At 46.9% G+C, this 19,812-nt stretch overlaps 1 protein-coding gene across 2 annotated transcripts in view; it reads left to right on the top strand.

The window, feature by feature from the left end:
* PDZRN3 (PDZ domain containing ring finger 3) overlaps window positions 1-19,812 on the top strand; it is a 240,147-nt gene that overhangs the window by 184,614 nt on the left and 35,721 nt on the right. The window contains exon 1 of one of the 2 annotated variants that reach the window (XM_019428454.2): window positions 6,269-6,496. The exons of the other annotated variant lie outside the window; for it this stretch is intronic. Coding sequence (XP_019283999.1) covers window positions 6,428-6,496 — 69 coding nt within the window. The 5' untranslated portion in view covers window positions 6,269-6,427. Of the gene's footprint in view, window positions 1-6,268; window positions 6,497-19,812 lie in introns of those variants that run through there. 2 annotated transcript variants of the gene reach the window in all.

Raw genomic sequence — 19,812 nt, 5'->3', positions numbered from 1 at the left:
CTGTCGAAGTTGAGGCCTGTTGGAGCTCTTTTCCCCTGGCTACCTTCCACAAAAATACGCGTGTCCCAGCCTCCCTGTGACGGATCCCTGTTGCTCTGGTGGCTTGTCCAGTGGCATGTTTTGGGGTTCGGGAAGCAGCTCCCGGTGGCCGGGGCTCGTCCGCCCGCGTGGTGTTTGAACAGTGGCCGTGGGTGGGTGCAGCAGGTGGCCCTCGCCCTGGCCTCGTCGGCCCCTCCCAGGGCCTCGTGTGCGCCTTGGCTCCCGACTGCCTCAAGGGAAAATGGCAGAGCTCTTGGTGGCCGGCAGCCAGGGTGTTCCTCGGGTCCCCGGAGCCCAGCAGGTGCCCTCCGGACAGCATCACCTCACCCCAAAGGGAGGACGTGCTCTGGTTTATAAAAATAGGAGCTGAGGTCCTGCGCAGATGTTCTGAGCTTAGAGAGCTTTTCAGAAACAAAATTGCACTTAGAGCTGCTGTTCCGTGTGGTTTCAGCTCCTGTGACATTCGTGCGTTTGTGTGTTCTAACCTCTTTGCGGCTGCTTTTTTTCTTCGCGCTGGTGATGGGATTCTCATCCACACTTGGCTTTCTCGCGGCTCTTACTCCTCGTTCAAGCACTAAACGTGGTTCAGACAGGCTACTGAAACACCACCCCAGCAAAGGGGAAGGTTAGCGAAAAGACACAAAACTGTTTCCTCAGCCCGTGGTGGATTTGAATCTCTGGCCATGACTCGGTTTACCAGGCTCATAGGAACAACTTTGATCCCACAAAAGGTAGAATCTCAGTCCGTTTGGGCTGCTTAACAGAACAGCGTCGATCCTGTGGCTTATGAATAGCCGAAATGTATTGCTCACAGCTCTGAAGGCTGGAAGTTCAAGATCAGAGGGCAGCCCGTCTGGCTGAGGGCTTCCTTCTAAGTCACAGATGCCGTTGTATCATCCCCCTGCAGAGAGGACTGGGAGCTCTGTGGGGTCTCTTTTACAAGAATATTAACCCTGTTCATGAGCTCTCCCTTACCTCATCAACTAAGCACTTCCCGAGGACCCCACCTCCTAATGCCATCACCCTGGACATGAGGATGTCAACATTAATTGGCGGGCGACACCACATCCAGACCATAGCAGGCATAAAAGGCCGAGGTTTATGGCCTTGATCTTCTTGGGAGAGTTGGATTCTGTGCCCATTTTGGTCACTCCTGTGTTCTCAGAACTCAGGGAGGTGCCTCATACCTGAGGGGGTACTTAGTGAATATCAGATGCTGAATTAATTCATGAGATACGTATTGAGCCCCTGGGGTTGGGGGGAGGGGTGGGCATCCATAGCTGAATTAGGCCTGGTCTTCCCCAGTGAGGAAGAGAGATGTAAACACAGAAGGACCACACAGTGTGAAGCGTGCCCAAAGGAAGCCGCAAAAGTGCTAAGGGCCTCCGTTGCGGGGGTAGAGGGGGGCAGATTCAAGGGGCACACGGAAGGCTCTGGAGCTGGTGGTGCAAGCCAAGGGCCCACCATGTGCACAGACATGAGGCACGAAGGACCCTAATGCAGGAAGTGCTGCTAGACAGACAGGGGAGGCCGGGCAGAGCAGAATGGGTGAGATCCGCGTGCTTGGGAGCTTGGTCTGTGCCTTGAGCGCGGTGGTTTATCAGCTGTGTGTGTGTGTGTGTGTGTGTGTGTGTGTGTGTGTGTGTGTGTGTAGCTGCATTGTACAGTAGGAATTGAAAGAGTGAGATTCAAAGCAGGAAGAAACCAAGTTAATGAATCGTCACGATCCAGAAGAAAGCTGAAAAGAGCTTAAGGCAAGGCAGAGCCATCGGGCGGGTCTCTGAGAGAGTCGAGGGATGTGACATCAGCTCCACAGCCCGCTGGTGTGGACCCCCAAAGAGACTCCGCTTCTCCCTTGAGAACTTGATGAACTTGGGTCCATCTTCCCACTTGGTTTTTGTCATTGCTCTTCCCAGAAGAATATTCCCTCCGACTGAAACTCTGGTTTGAGGACACCTGTGTTCATCATCCATCAGGAAAAACCAGGAAGGTCAAATGACAGGTATCGGACATACAGGCACCGCAGTCTGTGTGCTGGAGGAATGTGCTTGAACAAGATAGTTGTTTCCACAGTCAGGTGAACGTAAGTTCTCCCGTCCATCTGCTGACTCTCACAGCATTCCTGATGACTTTAGGAAGTTCAGAGAATGATTATACAAGCTATTCCCTGGGCACCCTCGGCCCTTACTGTATGTGCCTCTTCTGTCTGTGTCTCCTTGGTCCTCGGTGACCCTTCTTTGCGCTGTATTTTTCATCCCTGTGAAGGCAGGAGGAGGCGGCTGTCTGAGGGCCCACGTGCGCGGGTGAGCCTGTGAGGCGCTTTCCGATGATGGGATTACCGACTTGAAAAGGACATTCAGCATCTTCGCCAAACAATGTGCGTCTCTGTGTCGCCAACTAGTTTTTCATTTTTACCGGGACAGCCGTTCTCTCAGAAACAGGTCTGTTGTAAAGAACTTCCTGTCACTAAGATCTGTGCCTCTTGGATCCGCGATATGAAATGACTTGGTTCATATCACAGTACTGGTGAACCTCCTTTTACACAGTTGTGTGTCTTACTCCCTGAAAGCAACATGTTGCAAATGAAACTATTCTAGATGGTTGTACAAAGGAAGGGGCATAGCTACGGCAAATAATCGCTTTGGTAAGTCCTGTTTTAGGCATAATGGGTACAAGTGTTTTTCATTCTTGAATCCAAATACTATGTAATTGATCGTAAGAGTGGAAAACCAACCGTGAGTTGCCTTTGAATTAGTATCCCTTCCACTCTTCTGCCCGCCCCCAAGCATGATGCTCTTTTTTTTTAATGTTTATTTATTTTTGGGAGCGGGGGTAGGGGTGGGGGGGGTGGTCAGTGGGCAGAGGATCTGAAGCAGGCTCTGCACTGACAGCAGAGAGCCAGATGTGGGGCTTGAACTCATAACCTGTGAGATCAGGACCTGAGCCGAAGTCGGGGGCTTAGCTGCCTGAGCCACCCAGGTGCCACCAAGCGTGAGAGTCTTGGACTCCTAGCTCACAGATGTGTCTTTCTGGGGTGGCAATTCTCAATACTGTCACCTAGGAACTATTTCAGGGGGTCTATGGGGCCAAAACTATGTTCATAAACATCAAGAGTTTGATAAACATCAAGATGTTATTTTTTTTCTTTTGCTCTCATTCTTTCCTGCATGTACAGTCCATTAGAATTTTCTAGAAGCCATCACACAGCAGAAATGACTAAATGCAGAAGCGAAAGACCAGCTGTCTTCAATTAAGTTAGACATAGAGGGCTTTGTGAAAATGTAAAACAATGCCATTCTTCCCGCAAAATTCTTTTGGTTTTGGAAAATACAGTAATTTTTTCATAAAAATGTTAGTTATGTTAATATGTAATGGGTTTCTTAGTGCTATTTTAAATGAAGGAATCGGCATTTTTTAATTTCTGATCGTTTCTAACATTGTGAACATCTATAGGTGTAACCCAAATAAACAGCAGCCCTTCGATGTTCTCAATAATTTTTAAGAGTGTGAAGGCTTCCTAAGACCCAGAAGTTTGAGAAACATTTCTGAAGCACAGGGCAATATGTGATAAAATTTGCTTCTGAACAAGGTTGGAAAGTTTTGTAACGAAGACTAAAAGGGTTTGCGTCAGTTCCTTATCCATTGAGCTGGAGCCCATTTGTCTATTTTTCTGTGGACGTGCAGGAAAAAAGGTGGGTATAAGCTACTGTGACACACAACAGCTTACCACAAAATGACCTAATGGTCCACAGCTTTGGGGGAGGAAAACCAAGCTCCCTCTTGACCTCTGTATAGGGTACTTCCAGTTCACCCTACAGGGCATGGGTTTGTGAGGCGTCCGTCTTCATGTGTTCTTTCAACCAAAGGACAGGTGTTGTCCCAGTGCCTGCACAGGGCTGAGCCCCGGAGAGATGCAGACACAGTTACCTGCCCTCACGAGGCCGACGTTCTTATCCAAGGACACAGCAACAAACAGCCTGAATGAACAGGAAGATTGAGGAAGTGAATGGGGTGATAGAACAGTAATTTGGAGGATTGAGAAATTCATGCCAGGTACCCCAACAAAGGCTTTCCTAACGAGGCTTCATTTGAGCCGAGATGGGGGTGCTGAGTGGGTAGGAAGAAGAAGGGAGGGGCATTCTGGTGGAGGGAGCCCTGAGGAAGGATGTGGCTTGCTGGGAGTGAAGTGAGCACCAGTAGATGATAGAAACCGATGGACAAAGACCGGAGTTTACAGGGCATGGGAAGCCCTGTGAAGAATGTGACACTAATCCAGGTTTGACGAGAAGTCATAGCAGCGTTTTTAAGCAAAAAAAGTGATCATGTTTCTGCTTTATAAAGACCGACCTGGCAACCTTACAATGGGTACCCCGCGGGTAGGCAAGAGAGGAAGCAGAAGGTGCATGGGGCGGGTCTTAGGATTGTCCAGGTGGAGTGGACGGTAAATGGAAGTGGAAGGAATTGAGATCTCACTTGGGTTAGAAGAGAGCAGAACTACAGATGGAAGGCTCTGGGTGAGGGCAGTGGACAAGCATGACCTCTGGTTTTGGCTTGACAGCTTGTGTTTTCTTACATCGTTCCAACAAAACTCTGTAAGGTACTTCGTTGCCTAGCTCTTTAGAGATCAGGAAACCGAGCCCTCAGTAACTTGCTCATGGATCCAAACGGCCCTTCTCAACATCAGAGCAAGTCAGAGGTCACTGCCGCTGCCCAGCGCCATCTGTGGCTTCTTTTCCCTCGTGGCACGCCTCAGCTGTCGGCTCTAGCCACGATAGTGACACCAGGTGTGGGTCTGAGATGGAGGTTCCCTTCCTCCCCCTCCAGCAAAAGCCGGGACTATTAGCTCATCTGTGACAAGTTGCCATGCCTCATCTTCTGGGTCCGAGAAATGGGACCAGATGTATCTGCTGGCCACCAGCCCAGGTGGGATTTTATTTACTGTTTTACTCACATCCCAGGTGTGTCTGGACTCCCAGAGAAAGGGAGCATTATTCTTCAGTCCCTGTGATGCATCTTGACAGGATGTGGGAGTCCTCCTGGGAGACAGTTCAACCTTTATAAGATGGAGGTGGGGTGAGGGTTTGGAAACAGTGGTGAGATTTTTAATCGTGAATGATTTGGGCTGAAAAAATATTACCTCTGCATTTCATTGGGGGTGGTGGGGTAGTCATTTGAGAAAAGAAAGTTGTTGTTTGTAAAGCCGTCCAACTTAGTGGGTCAGAGGCTGGATGAAGGGAAACAAGAGGCAAGGTAGAGGAATCAGTTCTTAAATGCGGCCGGTCCTCACCTTCCATGTGTAATCGCGACTCCCTGCTTTCTAGACACACAGCACAGAGCAGAAGGGGGTTAAGTCTAGGCAGACACGGAATATCAGACACAGATCTGTAGTAGACAGGGACAGTTAGCTCAGTGGCATGAGCTCCGAGGAATCTGTCAGCGTCTGCATAGCTGAAGAGATGGCACGAAGCTGGCTGCTTCTCTTCCTTCCAGTGAGCTGGGCGGCCCTGTAACAAATAACTTTCTGCTTTGGGAACTGAAAATGCACTTTAGCAGTGATTATCTGCTTGCTCACCTTTAGGGCAGCCTATCTCCTTACAACCCCCGGGTTACTTTGCATACGCACATATATACCTTGCAATTTAAATTTTTATATTTTATTCATATGTGGCAGATTTTTCCTGCAACTTGGGAGAGCACTAAATATTATACGAATATTATTCAAAACATGTGCATTCCACAAAACTCGTTTATATGCCATCATTATCTGCAGCATTAAATACATTTTATATCATCAGAAATTTTATGATATATTTAAAAATGAATTTCTACTTAGCTTAAATGCGTTAGGGATTATCCTAAGAGACCTTGCTAAAAATGCAGTCATGTTTATTTGTAACTGCCAGAAAATGGCTTACAAAATTGTTAGTGTCTTTTATTATTCCCTACCACTGGAGCACTTGCTTGTTAATTAGAGAAATTTCAACTGTCATAGTTGGCAATTATAGCTTCTGTATCATTGTCTGTTATGAATAGTCAATGAGAGCTGATTAATATGCATGAGCAGCAGTCTATATAGCGTGTGCATTGGACCACAATCCAGCTGCCAGAGTCCCTCAGAGGAGGGAGTGGTGTGTGTGTATGTGTGTGTGTGTGTGTGCGTGCGTGTGTCTGTGTGTGTGTGTGTGTGTGTGCACGCTGCGAGGGAAGGAGGGGAAGCGTGGAAGGGGAGAGAGTTGTTTTCAGCCTTGGAGAGCAACGCCAATGTGAAGTGTTGCAGCCGCCTGATGCACCTGAGGCTCTCCGAGGATACCTTCATGCCTGCGCGCAGGACGCTGCTTTTCCCGGGTGCTGGCGCGTACTGAAGCCTTCCTTTGACGTTCCTCTAAACATGGGATGCAGTTTGTGCAGCCTGCAGAAGCAAGAGGAGCAGTACAAATTGCTCTATGAAGTTTGTCAGGTAACGCTTTGCCTTTTATTCCGGGGGCGTGGGCAGGCACTCACCTGGCAGACGGTAACTTCTGGGAAAGGAATTAGGGATTCCGGTGCGTACTTGTATTCTGACTGAGACCGCCTTGTGGACTTTTCTCTGTATTCTCTGTTAAATCTCTTGGGTAATTTCCCTCCCAGGGGCACTTCCTTAGGTGCCTGTATTTGAATATGTAAAGATGTTGACAGTCATAAAGTGTCTTTCCAGCAGTCCTGTCACAAAGCTCCTTTACAAGTGACTGCCCTCTGGAGTGTCAGCGAATGTCTTGGGAAGGGTCAAAGCGTGGTCACCCTTTGAACAAGTTGGAGAAGAGACGGGGATGATGATTAATGCCCGTGCCGTTTTGTCTCTGTTTACAAATAGTTAGAAGGCGTGCCTTTCAGCAGAGCACAGGCGTTTACTGCAGACTTGATTCTTTGAGCAACTTCTTGTCCTGGGACATGTGGTTCACATTTATGCTTCACTCTTGCCATTTCTGTACCTCGCTCTGTGAAAATGTTAACAACTTCAAGAGCAGGTGGCTTGATCTTGGGTGCCTTCATCCACAGCAGGTGACTTCTCGAAACTTCTGTATCATTAGTCACGTGAAATTTCAGTGGAGATGAAATAGGACGTGTAAGGGATAACCCAGATAACTTACCTGACCTTTGTGTGGAGTGTTTTATTTTTAGATATTCAAGTTTTATCCTGAACCTTGAGGTTTTCATAGTGTTGTTGGTAACCTGACTTGGCAGTTAAGTATTTTCCCCTTCAGTCATTCTAAATCTTTCCAATTTTTCTTCATTGATCTAAAAATTATAATCCTGTTAAAAAGGTTTTTTTTAAATTAGAATGCTAGAATAAGGTCTTTATGGTCAGAAAAAAAAGGGTGCTTATTCCTTAATTTATCACACTGAGTCGCATATTAACATATTCTTTAAAGAGCCAGACAGTTTAAAAAAAGAACTGGAGTAGCCGGCAGTTGGGCACCATTTTTGCACAGGCCACCAGAGGGCGCTTAGCATTAAAAAGACACAGCAAAACAAGGCTGCTTCTGTGGATAATCTAATGATAGAATGACCCTGGGTAAAGAAAAGGTGTGTGTGTGTGTGTGTGTGTGTGTGTGTGTGTCTGTCTGTCTCTGTCTGTGTGTCTTCACTGAAGCATACAGAATGTCAAACCTTTGGGGGCTTGGTCATGCCCCCCACCCCCAACCACCCCTTATACAGAGGGCACATATCTTACAAAACACAAGCATTTTAAATCAATGTTGGTCATACACTTCTGACCTGCGACCTCACACCCAGCACTCCGCTGGACTCTTCTGTCCTTTGAAAGCAGTCTGGGGGCACACTGGAAACCTGGGCAAAAGTGCCCTTGGCACTGGAGATCTGCCCTCCATCCCCTGCGTGATCATATGGTGATGTTGTAATCCACATTTTGCCAGGTTATCATGTGCAATGAGCACGAAGTCCCCAGTTCTCAGTGAGTCAGACGTTCAGAAGCAAACCACGCAGAACAGCAGAAGCATCACCAGGGTGGTTATGGTGAAGACTTTCACTACTGTGTATATAATATAAGGCATAAAAATGGAGTCTTAATAACTTGCTGGGTATTTTTTTTTCTTTTGGTTGTCATGCACAAAACTATTATTTAGGATCCATTGCTGTAGGTGTATTAATTACACTGGCCCCCTCCACAATGTGGTTACCCTGCCCTGTGACCTGCAAATCTGTGTTCACTTGTGCTTTATTCACCTGTATTATTTGGGCTCTTTCCCTCTTGGCCCCCCAAAAGAAAGAGCCTGGATTCTGTTTGTTTGTTTGTTTTTACTAGGTGAATTTATGTGGAAATATTTCTGGCCAACGCATCATGCAGTAAATTGCTGATAAATGACTTCCATCTGGAATACACTTTGTCAGCAATTTAGGAAGCCATGCAGATTTATTTTCAGGAAACTCAAACTACTTTTCGGACCCATTACCCTTGTGCCAACTAAGTAAAATCCCCTTTCTCCTATTCTTCGCGAGTCCTGAACCATAGCATAAAGGAATTCACAAAACACTTGCAGGAATTAATAACTGCATTCCCCTTCTTATTATGCAAAGCCTTATTAAAAGCAGGGAAATTAAGGTTTCCATAAATTACAGTTCCAGAAGGTCCAGTGTGTCTGGCTTCAGTAAGCCCTCGTAACAGCAGCACAAAGAGGATCAAATATTCTGGGGCTCAGACTTGATCCTTTCCTCATCCAGAGATAATTCAAAGAGATGCTCTTCATTAGGGCCTTTGGCAAGCTGCCTACAATTTCTTTTTGGGGCTGCTGTGAGCTTAATGATGCAGAACAATGGCTTTGCCTCTTGTTGCACACATACCTTATTGTACCTTTAATCACATTAGAAAAACAACAGCAACACATGAAGTTGCCTGGTCGTTAAAGGACACTGCGGAGAGCACACACGTATGAGTGATGCATGCCCTGCGTTACGGGATACGCCGAGATACTAGGGGATGTCTGCAGTACTTCTGAGGACAGTACAAGACAAGTGTCCTGCCTGCCCTTTCTGTTGAGGTATAGCAGTCTTTGTGCTTTCCGGGTCACTGTAGAGTACCAGGGAACGTCAAGACAGGGCCCGTGCCCATGGGACATTTTAAAGTTTCAGTTAGCAGTTGTTTCCTGCTCTGGAAAAGTACCCCATCTCGGACCACTCAGAAGCATGGCTGCTTCCAAGAAAAGGAGAGAAACAGGAAAGGAAGATGCTTTCAGGCTATCAAGGGGGGCATTCTTCTACTTGGATAGATTAACTGCCTAGAATATCTCATGTTCAGGGGGGTGATGGGCTAGGGAGCCTGGGAGCTCTAGAGCTGTGGCCAGAACCTGGCTAACACTGGGCACCTGGTTATGGGCAAAGGGTGTGCGAGCAGTGTCACCAGGGATGGAGACCTCTGTGGCTCCGTTGGCTTGGTGCCAGGGACCTCATCACTGGCCAGGCATGAGTCCTCCCCACAGCTGTGTCCTTTCAGGACACAGGGAAGGCGGGTATGGAGAGATGCTTTGATGAGGGCTTTCAGATAGAGGCCAGGGGGAGCGGAAGGGGTTATCACGCCCATTCCCTCCACCTCTTCTAAGGTCTCAGGTCAGCCAGAGACTCTGCAGAATAGTGATCTTTGCTCACTCGATTGGGCAGTAAGGAATTAATTCTGTCTGGGACTTAGGCTTCAAAGTAGAAATTGTAATAACTAATACATTCACTGAAGTCTCCATGGACATTTTCAAGACGGCAAGGGAAACATACTGATAAAATTGCGGTGACGTTCACTGCAGCAACCACAGGATTATTTGCTGAGCACTTACTATGTACCAGCACTTTGCTAAGTGCTGACTGTGCATTTCTCCATCAAATCCTCACAGCAGCACCAAGGGATTGGGGATATTACCATCCCCGTTTCCAAGATAAACTGAGACACGAAGGAGACACAAATGGGGGTGGCCGCAATGTCTATGCTGTGATTCCGAGGTCTGAATTCTTCTCTTATAGAAATCATATTTATCCAAACCAGTGAAGAGATGACCTGTATTATACGGAACGCTTAGCTTAGTTTTTAAAAATCATGCTCACCTTTGCGGAGCTCACACGGAGACCCGGCGTTCTCACTCAGGGCCGGCCATGTGCTGCTTGGCACCTCTCTCAGCCTGGGGACTCTTGGGTCTGTTCTCTTACAAATGAGAAGGCTTGAGACAGGGCCTCTGGTCCCTCATGCCAGGGGAAGGTGGTGGACACAGGCGAGAGCAGAGTTCCCATCACCTTCCTAGGCACTTTTAAGAATGGATCATTTAAGAAAGTTCACGTTCTTTTGCCTCTCAGGAGCAGCAACAAAACAACGGGAGTAATCCGTGCCTTTTACGCCGTCTGAAGTTGTTGGTTTTGAGAGTCAGCCAGGCTGTGGTATGATAGAGCGTGGACAGAGTTAATGATGGTTAATTGGATGAACATGAACTCGACCTCCATATAGAAGTGCTGAACGTGGTTTAGCGTTCCTGCAAGTAAGAGTGTGTTTGCTTCAACAACCTATCAGTTCACGGAGCTTTATTATTAGAAGCAGCTTCACAAACTGATTTGTTATAGGCAAAGCAAGAGGAAAAAAAACAAAAACAAAAACCGTCTCTTCTTGCCCGAGTGACATGGCACCTACCTGTGGCTGAGCAAGTCACGTTTTTTCATGGTGGGCATTTATCTGTCACTAGTACTTGTTTTCCCATCAGTTAACAGTGGACCGTAAACCTCTTTAATGTAGATGAAGCAATGGGAAGGACAGGCCGAGGGTTAGGCCAGGGCCCGCTCCCCTCTTTCTACATACCTCTTCTTGCCGTACAAAGCATTAGGTGACCAGAGAGGAGTCCTCTTGCTTTCCTCTTAGAACTGAGGCCAGTTGGCCACCACCCCAGCTTAGATGTCCTTCTAAGTGTTCCCATGAGCCCCGGCACACCGCTGTATCCCTGCACTGAACCTCCGTGAGGTCCTGTGCACCTCCGTATCCCTGCACTGAGCCTTCCCATGAGGCGAGCATATTCTGTTCCTCGTCTCAGTGTCATCTGTTAAATCATCCTCTTCAGTTACACTGCGAAATCCTGGGAGGTCTAGTCACCACCTTTACCCTCAGCATGGGATTGGTTGAACACGATGGATTTTGTATGTGCTGGTAGGGCATCAGGAGCAAGACCGGAAACAAGGGAACTGGTCAGGAATCCCCGAACGAGCTGTTGGACGAGATGACTGTGATTTGGATCAAGAAGGTGCAGCTGGAGACCACGGGGGCTGCAAGACATTTACTTTTCATTCATTCTGCCAACACGTTTGCCCAGCCAGCCCTGTGCCCAGAACTGAGTTTCCACTCCCTGCTCACTGGCTCCGCTCTGCCCCTTAGATAAAACTAACTCCTTAACTGTGGCCTGCAAGGGCCTGTGTGGTCTGGCCTCTTCTTACCTCTCCAGCAAGCTGCCTGCCGTGTGCCCATTGTGTGTCTGCTCTGGTCCTGGCAGGCTTCTTGTAGCCCCCAGAACCCACCTTATTCCTTCCCTGTAAGACCTTACAACTGGTTGTTCCCCTCCATCTGTAACATGGTTCACCAGTTCATCCTTGAGGACTCAGCTCGAACATTCCTCTCCCCAAAGACCTTCCTGACCTACGAGGTTCCCCCACCTCCACCCATGATCTCTCTGTATACGGTTTATTTCCTTCCTAGCACTTAACATAATTTCACATACCTGTTAACTTGTCTCCAACCCCCTAGTCCCCAGGAAAATGTCAGCCCCATGAATGCAGGGACTTTGTCTGGTTCTATGTGACACCCCAGGTCCTGACATATAACCAGTAAACTATTCAGGACGTGTTTACCAAATTGGCTTCTGAACGAGGAATGTATCAAGTAGGTCCCACTTTGGTCTGGGAAGGCATTTAGCAGTGACAAATGAGTCAATGTCCCAGGATCCTAATGGCTTCCATAGATACAGCTGCATACTGCCATGAGGCAGGTGGTTCATGGTCACAGGGGAGAGGACTGCCCCTCTCTGCATTCCCATGACACGCCTGCCATGGCTGGCAGAGAGAAACATATGGAACACTGAAAAAATGTAGCTTTAATAAATGACTTCTCTTGCACTCATTAATAATGCAAGGAGAGGTCATGGCTATATTGGGTGTGGGGGAGAGGAGGCACAAAAGAACACCATCAGCAGCTCCAGAAGCATGCCAGAGCCAAAATAACCCTCCTGCTTTCTCTGACCAGTGTGGGATTCAGCAGGGAACATAGCATCCACTCTCTAAAGCTCACAAAGCTCCACGTTTCTAGAAGCATCACCTTCACCTGTGTGGCAGGTGTCATAACATTGGTGAAATGCCATCAGACTCTGCTGCCTAACAGCAAGTACTGTGGTGAGAAAAGTCAGGAATGAGTTTGTCTACGTCAGATGACCTGCTTTCCCAGTTCTTCACCAAGGGCATGTTGAGTTGTGTGTGTGTCTGTTGGTCGGCTTTGGGCAAAGGGTCCCTCCTTTTCCAGTCTGCTGGTCATCTGGCCTGGCAGGGTAATTTCTCCCAGTGTATCTGGTTATACCCATCAGTTTGTAATAAAGAATAAGCTGAAATACTGCACACGTGAAAGAAAGTTATTAACATCAGCGTTCGATTGTGGAATGCAAGTATCTTGATGTGAGGGGCAGAAGGGATCAAGGAGAGCTTTTCTGACTGTTGAGGGGTATCCAGAAGTTTCAGCATCACCATCGCGTAGGAACTTGTTAGAAACGTGGGTTCTCCAGCCACACTCCAGACCTGCTGAGCCAGAATCTCTGTGAGCGGAGCCAGCAGTCTGTGTGGAACCAGGCCTCCAGGTGAGTTAGCTGCTCCTTCAGCCTTGAGGACCTCTGTTGAACGTTAAACCAAAAATACTGCAAGAGGTAGGAGTCTTAAGTTACCCAAGATTTCGGGCAGATTCTCTTAAGTCTTCCTTTGGATGAGTTGGTAGCAGGAAGAGCTCATTTCTCAGATACTTAGGTTCAGATCAAAACATAACCATCTGTTGGTTAATACCAAAAAACAAAAGGTCATTTTGTTTCGATTAGGCAGGGCTTTTTTCAAGCAAGTTGTTCTATAACATCTAATTTACAAGTGGAAAATTGAAGGTTCGTGACGTTTTGTCTGTTAAAAATTTATGTGCACATATAGACATCACACATTGACACATGTTCGTGTGTATGCAGGTAATACGTGTGTGTGTAAATGTGTGGGTATCTTCTACAGATTAAGCTTCAATTTTCTTCAACCGGTGTCCCTCTCAGAATTACCTGAGGTTCTAGAATTATCCTGCATCCCCCTAATGTTTACACCCTCCTATTCCTACAAACACTACCTTCCCGATAGTAAATGGGAAATTAATCTAATAAACGTAATCCCCAATAATGTGAATGATGGTAAGCACAATCCTCCTACCAGAAGAAAATGTGTTTTTAGAAAGGACTTGTGAACCAAATGAATCGTAATTTGCAGAATCCTGGGTGAAATAAGTAGAGCACGGTCCCCTTTCTGATGATGAAGCGTGTGGCCATCACCATGATGGCAGGTCCCTATTGATAGACCCTGCTCCCGGGACACTTCCAGGTTGCAGGACTCGATCTAGCTGTATGTGTCAATGAAACAGTACCACTGACCGATCCTTAATAATGATCTTAGTGTACATTTTTATGGGTTGTGTCAGAGGATAAACAATTGTAGAGGTCTTCATAGGTAGTGCCAATTTACCCCCCCCCCCCCAGTAAGCCTCTTTGTATGACACCCACCAGCAACTAAGTATCTGCCTCGCCTTGCTTCTCATTCCCATATTCACTGGGTATTAAAGTTGTTCTCACTTCTTCCTCTTTTTTTCTATTTGATAGAAAAAGGGAGTGGGGTAGAGGAGGGGACTCTTCACTTGTAACTTGTGTTCTTACACCAATTTCAAGGTACAAAAGTTCCTTTAGGGCACTGGTTCTCAAGCTTGAACATGGCATCAGCATCACCCGGAGGCCTTGGTAAAAGCACAGAGTCCTGTGCCCCACCTCCAGTTTAGATACTGCTGATCTGGGGAGCACCCTTTGGGAACCACTGCTGTGAGAGGTATGTAATTACGTATGGATGAATGGATGGGTGAACGGATGGACAGACTGAGGAGGGGATGAAAAGACAGGAGGGAGGGGGAGAGTGAAGGCAGGCAGGCATTTAGGGTGTATATCTCTTTGGTTTTATTAATGCCAGACAGTCTTTCAACATCATAGTGGACAGGTTCTTGATCCACATCCCTACCTGGTGTTGCCTGACTTCTTAATTTTTCCATTGCCGTGAATATAAAGAGGTATCTCACTTTGGTTTAAATCTGGTTTATTCTTGATTATTAATGAAATAGAGTATTCTATTTTTGACGTGTATATTGGCCATATTGTGCTTCCGTTGGTGTGTGTGCGGTGCCCGTTCAAGTGTCTGCCCCAGTTCTCTCTTGGATTTTTCATCTTTTTCCTTTGATTCATAGGATTTTTAAAAGCATAGTCTGGATACTGGTCCTTTATGAGATAGGAGTTGGAGGCCTTTTCTCCCAGTTTGTGGCTTGTCTTTGCCCTCTCTTTATGATGTATTCCAGTTGAACAAAATCCCTTAATTCAACATAGTCAAATATATCAGTCTTTTCTTATGGTCTGTGCTTTTAGTCTGTGTTAGGAAATACATTTTCTATGGTGAAAGCCATAAAGCTACTCTCCTATATTTTCTTCCAAAAGCTATATATAAATGTTGCTTTTCACAGAAAGGTGTAAGGCTGGAGTCGACCTCACTTTTTTAGTATGGATCCCCCGGCACCACTTGGAGAACAGCCCATCTCTTCTCCATCGAAGGGCACTGTCCTTTTCCCTGTGTCAAGTTTGGGGCTATTTCTGGCCTTTTTGTTCTGGCCATCTGAGAGTCTCCCTGCACCAACCTTGCACTAAGAGTGTCTGTTTTATTGTGCTATAGTTTTGCGGTAACTCTGGTCCCCTGGGAGGGCAGGTCTCTTTCTAGTGCCACCTTCTTGAGCTCTTGGCACTCTGGCCACCCACGGACGTGCGATTTGCAGCTTGTCAAAGTGACGATTTGGTAGGCTCTTCTCCCGAATTGGGGGATGGGCTCACAAGTAGTCAGCGTAGCATTCTTTATATTTACGTGTATCTTAACAAAACTTTTAATGTCTTCAGTACTGAATAAAATATGAAGAACAGCCCCAAGAAGAAATATCATAGATTATTTTTTTAAGTTTATTTATTTTGTGAGAGAGAGAAAGAGAGAGAGAGCACAAGCAGAGAATGGGCAGAGAGAGAGAGAGAGAGAGAATGAATCCCAAGCAGGCTCTGTTGTGAGCACAGAGCCTGATGTGGGGCTCAAACCCACAAACTGTGAGATCATGACCTGAGCTGAAGTCAAGAGTTGGACCTTTAACTGAGCCACCCAGACTCAGGATATTCACCCAGAAATATCATAGATTATAAAAAGCCTCCAGGGTCACCTGGGTGGCTCAGTCGGTTAAACACCCGACTCTTGATTTCAGTTCAGGTCTCGATCTCAGGGTTGTGAGTTCAAGCCTCGTGTTGGGCTCTGCACTGGGCATACAGCCTGCTTTTAAAAAATAATAATAAAATAAAAAATAAATGTTAAAAAGCTTCCCTCCCCCCTCTAAACTCTGAAGAAAAGTAAACCAGACGCAGTAATAATGGGGAGGAAGGAGTTAGCTGTCTGTAAAGATCTTTAAAAAGTATTAAAATGCTGGTTACTTTTTTCCTTAACATAAAGCATTCTTCATCTGCAAACGAATTCTCTGAAACGACACCATTTGTTGTAACAGAAGACATCTGTGAGACTACACTTAGAACTTGTGTCTTTACAAACACATCTCTTAGGGGTTGACATGTTTGTGTGTTTCTATATAAAGAAATCTGAAGGAAAATTTTTGTCTTTTTTGTGAACAAACAATGCATAAACCAGATAACGCAGGCAGACACGATTCACAGCATTGAACCAATGAAAACAGAGTTAATTTGTGAGCCATGTGGGAAAATAACGGTTTCCTCCCAGTGTGTTAAACAGTGTACCGCGGCCCAAGCACATTCCTGTTTCGCCATACGTGGCAATTAATGAATCCCCTCCTCTGCCCAAAAGTGTCAGCGGTGTGGCACGTAACGTTAGAAATGACATGGATTTTAATAAAAGAAAACTCTAAAGAATATGAACCGATTTTCCATTACCAAGCAGCTGTTTACTGTTTAGGGAGTCTGGAAAACCTAGAGAGAAATTAGTATCCTTCCTACCGGTATTTCACTTGGCATCAGGAGATGAAAAGCAGTGGGTATTTCCCCCCAGAATCGCAGCGGTATTTTGCATCCAGGATTCTGTTCCTTTTTATCGAGCTATAAAACGCCTGGCACGAATGACTTGTATTGCAACCACTTGGCCTGTTAGGTACCAGCTGCCCTCTGTTGCCCTCACTTGCGTGTATCACTGTGTTGGCAGGTGTTAGGATTCCCCGACCAAAGGTGCCTCTCTTTCCCTGGGCCCCTTTTCTCTTCTCTCGCTAGCAACTCTCTAAGCCTCAAGTTTGTAGTACAAACCTAGGTAGCTGGAAACTGTCCAGGAATGAAAGTTCAAGTTTGCTGGCCTGTCTGTCTCATCTCTGCCCCCCACAATGAGGGTTCTGTCCGGGTTCCTCCAAGGAGTAGAACCTGAGAGCAGGTGCCTGTGCCCCGTATGGTGACGGGGACGGGGGAGGGGGGGTGGGGGAAAACATCAGGGAGAAGTCACTGTGAAGAGTCAGAACATCTTGTTCTCAAGGGGTCGTCAAGTTTCAGAACCAACTCTACTCCACATCTGGACACAGTTAAGAACTGTCCAGAGAAAGGAGGAAACAATTCCAGCATTGTATTCTTTGTCCTTGAATTGACAGCGAAGGCCCAAGACGAATACGTTCCACTGATTCGGAGTTTCATGCCAGTAGCAATGATAAATAACGGGGGGGTGTCATTTGCCATGCACGTGGTTTATGTACAGCTGTTATATGTGGAATCCCGTGTGATTCCAACACAGCCCCTTAAAGTGCAGGTACTGTTGTTATGTCCATCTTATAGACGAGGCAACTGAGGGTTAGAGAAGCTCATTCACGGGCCTGGGATCGCACGGCTGCTAAGGGGCAGAACGGGGATCCGAACACAGGACTGTGTGACTCAAGCACACCATCTGAACAGCGTCCCTGGCATTGCACTGAATGTCTGGCAGTGTGGTCAGAAGCACAGTCCCTCTCCTCGGGGGTTTACATTTTGGGATGGCTGGAGGTCAGAAAGTAAATCTACTAATGAGCGTATAATGACAGTGTAAGGTAATCTGGGGAATACAGATCTGCAGCAGAAGCATCGTCAAAAGTCTGGACCAAGAAACTGTGTTCAGTTTCCTCCTTTGTTGAAAGGGAGGCAGTTCCAGAGCTGTTGGGGTTACGTGATGCATCCTGTGATGCCTCATTCAAGGGAGGTTCATCTTAGCACCTTGTTAAGGCAGGAGAGGAATTCATTTGCAAGTTATCCCAGTAGAGAGTCACCCTGTAGTTGTTGTAAGGCCAGCATTTATTTAAAAAAATTTTTTTTAATGTTTATTTTTGAGAGAGAGACAGAGACAGAGTGCAAGTGGGTGAAGGGCAGAGAGAGAGAGGCAGACACAGAATCTGAAGCAGGCTCCACGCTCTAAGCAGTCAGCACAGAGCCCGACACAGGGCTCGAACTCACCACAAGATCATGACCTGAGCCGAAGTTGGACGCTTAACCGACTGAGCCACCCAGGTGCCCCGAGGCCAGCATTTATTGAGGGCCTGCTTTGTTCTCTGGCCCACATGCTGAGGGAAAGACTGAAACCAGCCCTGTGCTCCCAGCACTCATGGCCTGGCGTCTGTATGGCATGGTGTCACCTATTACATATTGTCAAACAAGCTAGTCAAGGCTCTGGGGACCAAGGGAGGAAGCCAGCATTTCCAGAGGAGGAGCAGCCACGCCTCCACAGTTGGGCTAAAAGAGTCATCTTTAGGGGTAAAAGGTCTCTAGGGGACAGACAGGTAAAGTGATGGCAGCGGCTGCGGCAAGGACAACTTGTGTGGACATTATCGGCCCCCACCGTTACCACGTCATTTCTCTTAAAGGGGAAACAGGAAAAGAGGCTTTCAAAAGAAGTACGAAAGGCCAAGGCTTCCCAAACATAACACACAAAGGTAGAGACGCACAGCGTGTTTGGAGGAAGTGCTCAGATTGTGTCACTTGTCCAACATGGTATTTATTGAACACCTGTAGTGTGTGCCCCATAGGAGGGGCCACTGGTGAGGATGCAGGGGCCGCAAGGCTTACAAAGTCATGATCTTAGCACCCGGAGGTGGAGGGAGATGAAAATGCATCGGTACCCAGCTCTGCGGGTGGCCGGTGCTGGGCAGAAGGGCCCCCCCGTGCGGGGTGTAGGATTCAGTCACGGTGGCCAGGGTGGGCTTCCTGACCGTCTGAACGGAAGCCGTCAGCATCGGCCGGGTGGAGGCTGCAGGGCCAAAGGAGTCCTGGATTGAAGGAAAAGTATTTCATGACCCGATACTCTCCTGTGCATACGTGCCCTATGTTCTCTCGTATCCCAAGAGGGCTTGGCTGCCAGGGTGCCATCCCAAGCTTGACTTCTACTTGCCGAGCTAAAGCAGAGGAGAATACATGAAGAGTATGAAGGGGCTGTGTAGCATGACTACACCGAAGATTTAAATAAAGAAATGCTCTGGAGAGGCATTAAAAATGTTAACCATATCCTCTCCAGACTAAAAAAGCCAATGGAGGGGGTAAGGGAACATAGTGTTCAACAACACATTTTTTAAAATATATAGAGTCCTACGTTCATAAAAATAAAAGGAACCTAGTAACACAACCCAGAGGGAGAGTGTGTGCACATCGTAGGATAGCAGTTAGAACAAGTGTATATACACTGCCAGACATTTCCTCTAGATACACACGGGGGATGTTACCCCTGGAAAACACATTTTTCAGTGAGCTCATCCATGAGGCAAGATGAAATGAGGTCAGAGAGAAGCTTCCAGAGCTTCAGACTCTTGGTTTCTAAGTCAACTAAGTAAAGGTTTAAAGGAAAAGAATCCCTGACCCAAACACAAGCAGCAGGCGGGGGAGACATCTTTACTGTTGCCTACAGGAGCTAAAGACAAACACTGTTCCCAGAGCTGGGCTCTGCCATTCCATGATGGGGATCCATATTTTGGCTGCCAGCCATCTGATTTCTTTTTGTCAGTCCCACACCCCGTTTTGCTGAAACATAGCTGCAAGTGCATTTCCACTCAGCTGGGCACACTTGCTAAACTCTATGCAAACACCAGAACTAGAAATCTCACCCCAGTCCTCTCCTCCCCTCTGACAACTTTACTCTTTTAGAAATTCGTTAGACCCTTTTTCTGGCTTTAGGTTTGACATAACCAAAATCATGTACACATACTTCTGTTTCTCTCCCTCTATCTCTCTGTTCCCCCTCCCTCCATCTTTCCCTGTGTCCCCCTCCCTCCCTACTTCTCTCTCTCTCTCTCTCTCTCTCTCTGGAAAACCCCTGCATTTCCTCATATTCTAATTGCATTATCAAGTGTTGTGTTTGGATCATTAATTCCTTCCCAGACGATTTGCTCTTGGTAGGTTTCTAGCAAATGTTGCCCAGGTCTAATAAATCATCTTAGAAAATGCTGCAGGTTCTTGT

Source organism: Panthera pardus, unplaced genomic scaffold, assembly GCF_024362965.1.
Source record: "Panthera pardus isolate Hobbes unplaced genomic scaffold, ASM2436296v1 HiC_scaffold_8, whole genome shotgun sequence".
NCBI classification, from domain to species: Eukaryota; Metazoa; Chordata; class Mammalia; order Carnivora; family Felidae; genus Panthera; species Panthera pardus.
This window is presented reverse-complemented; position numbering and strand designations above follow the sequence as displayed.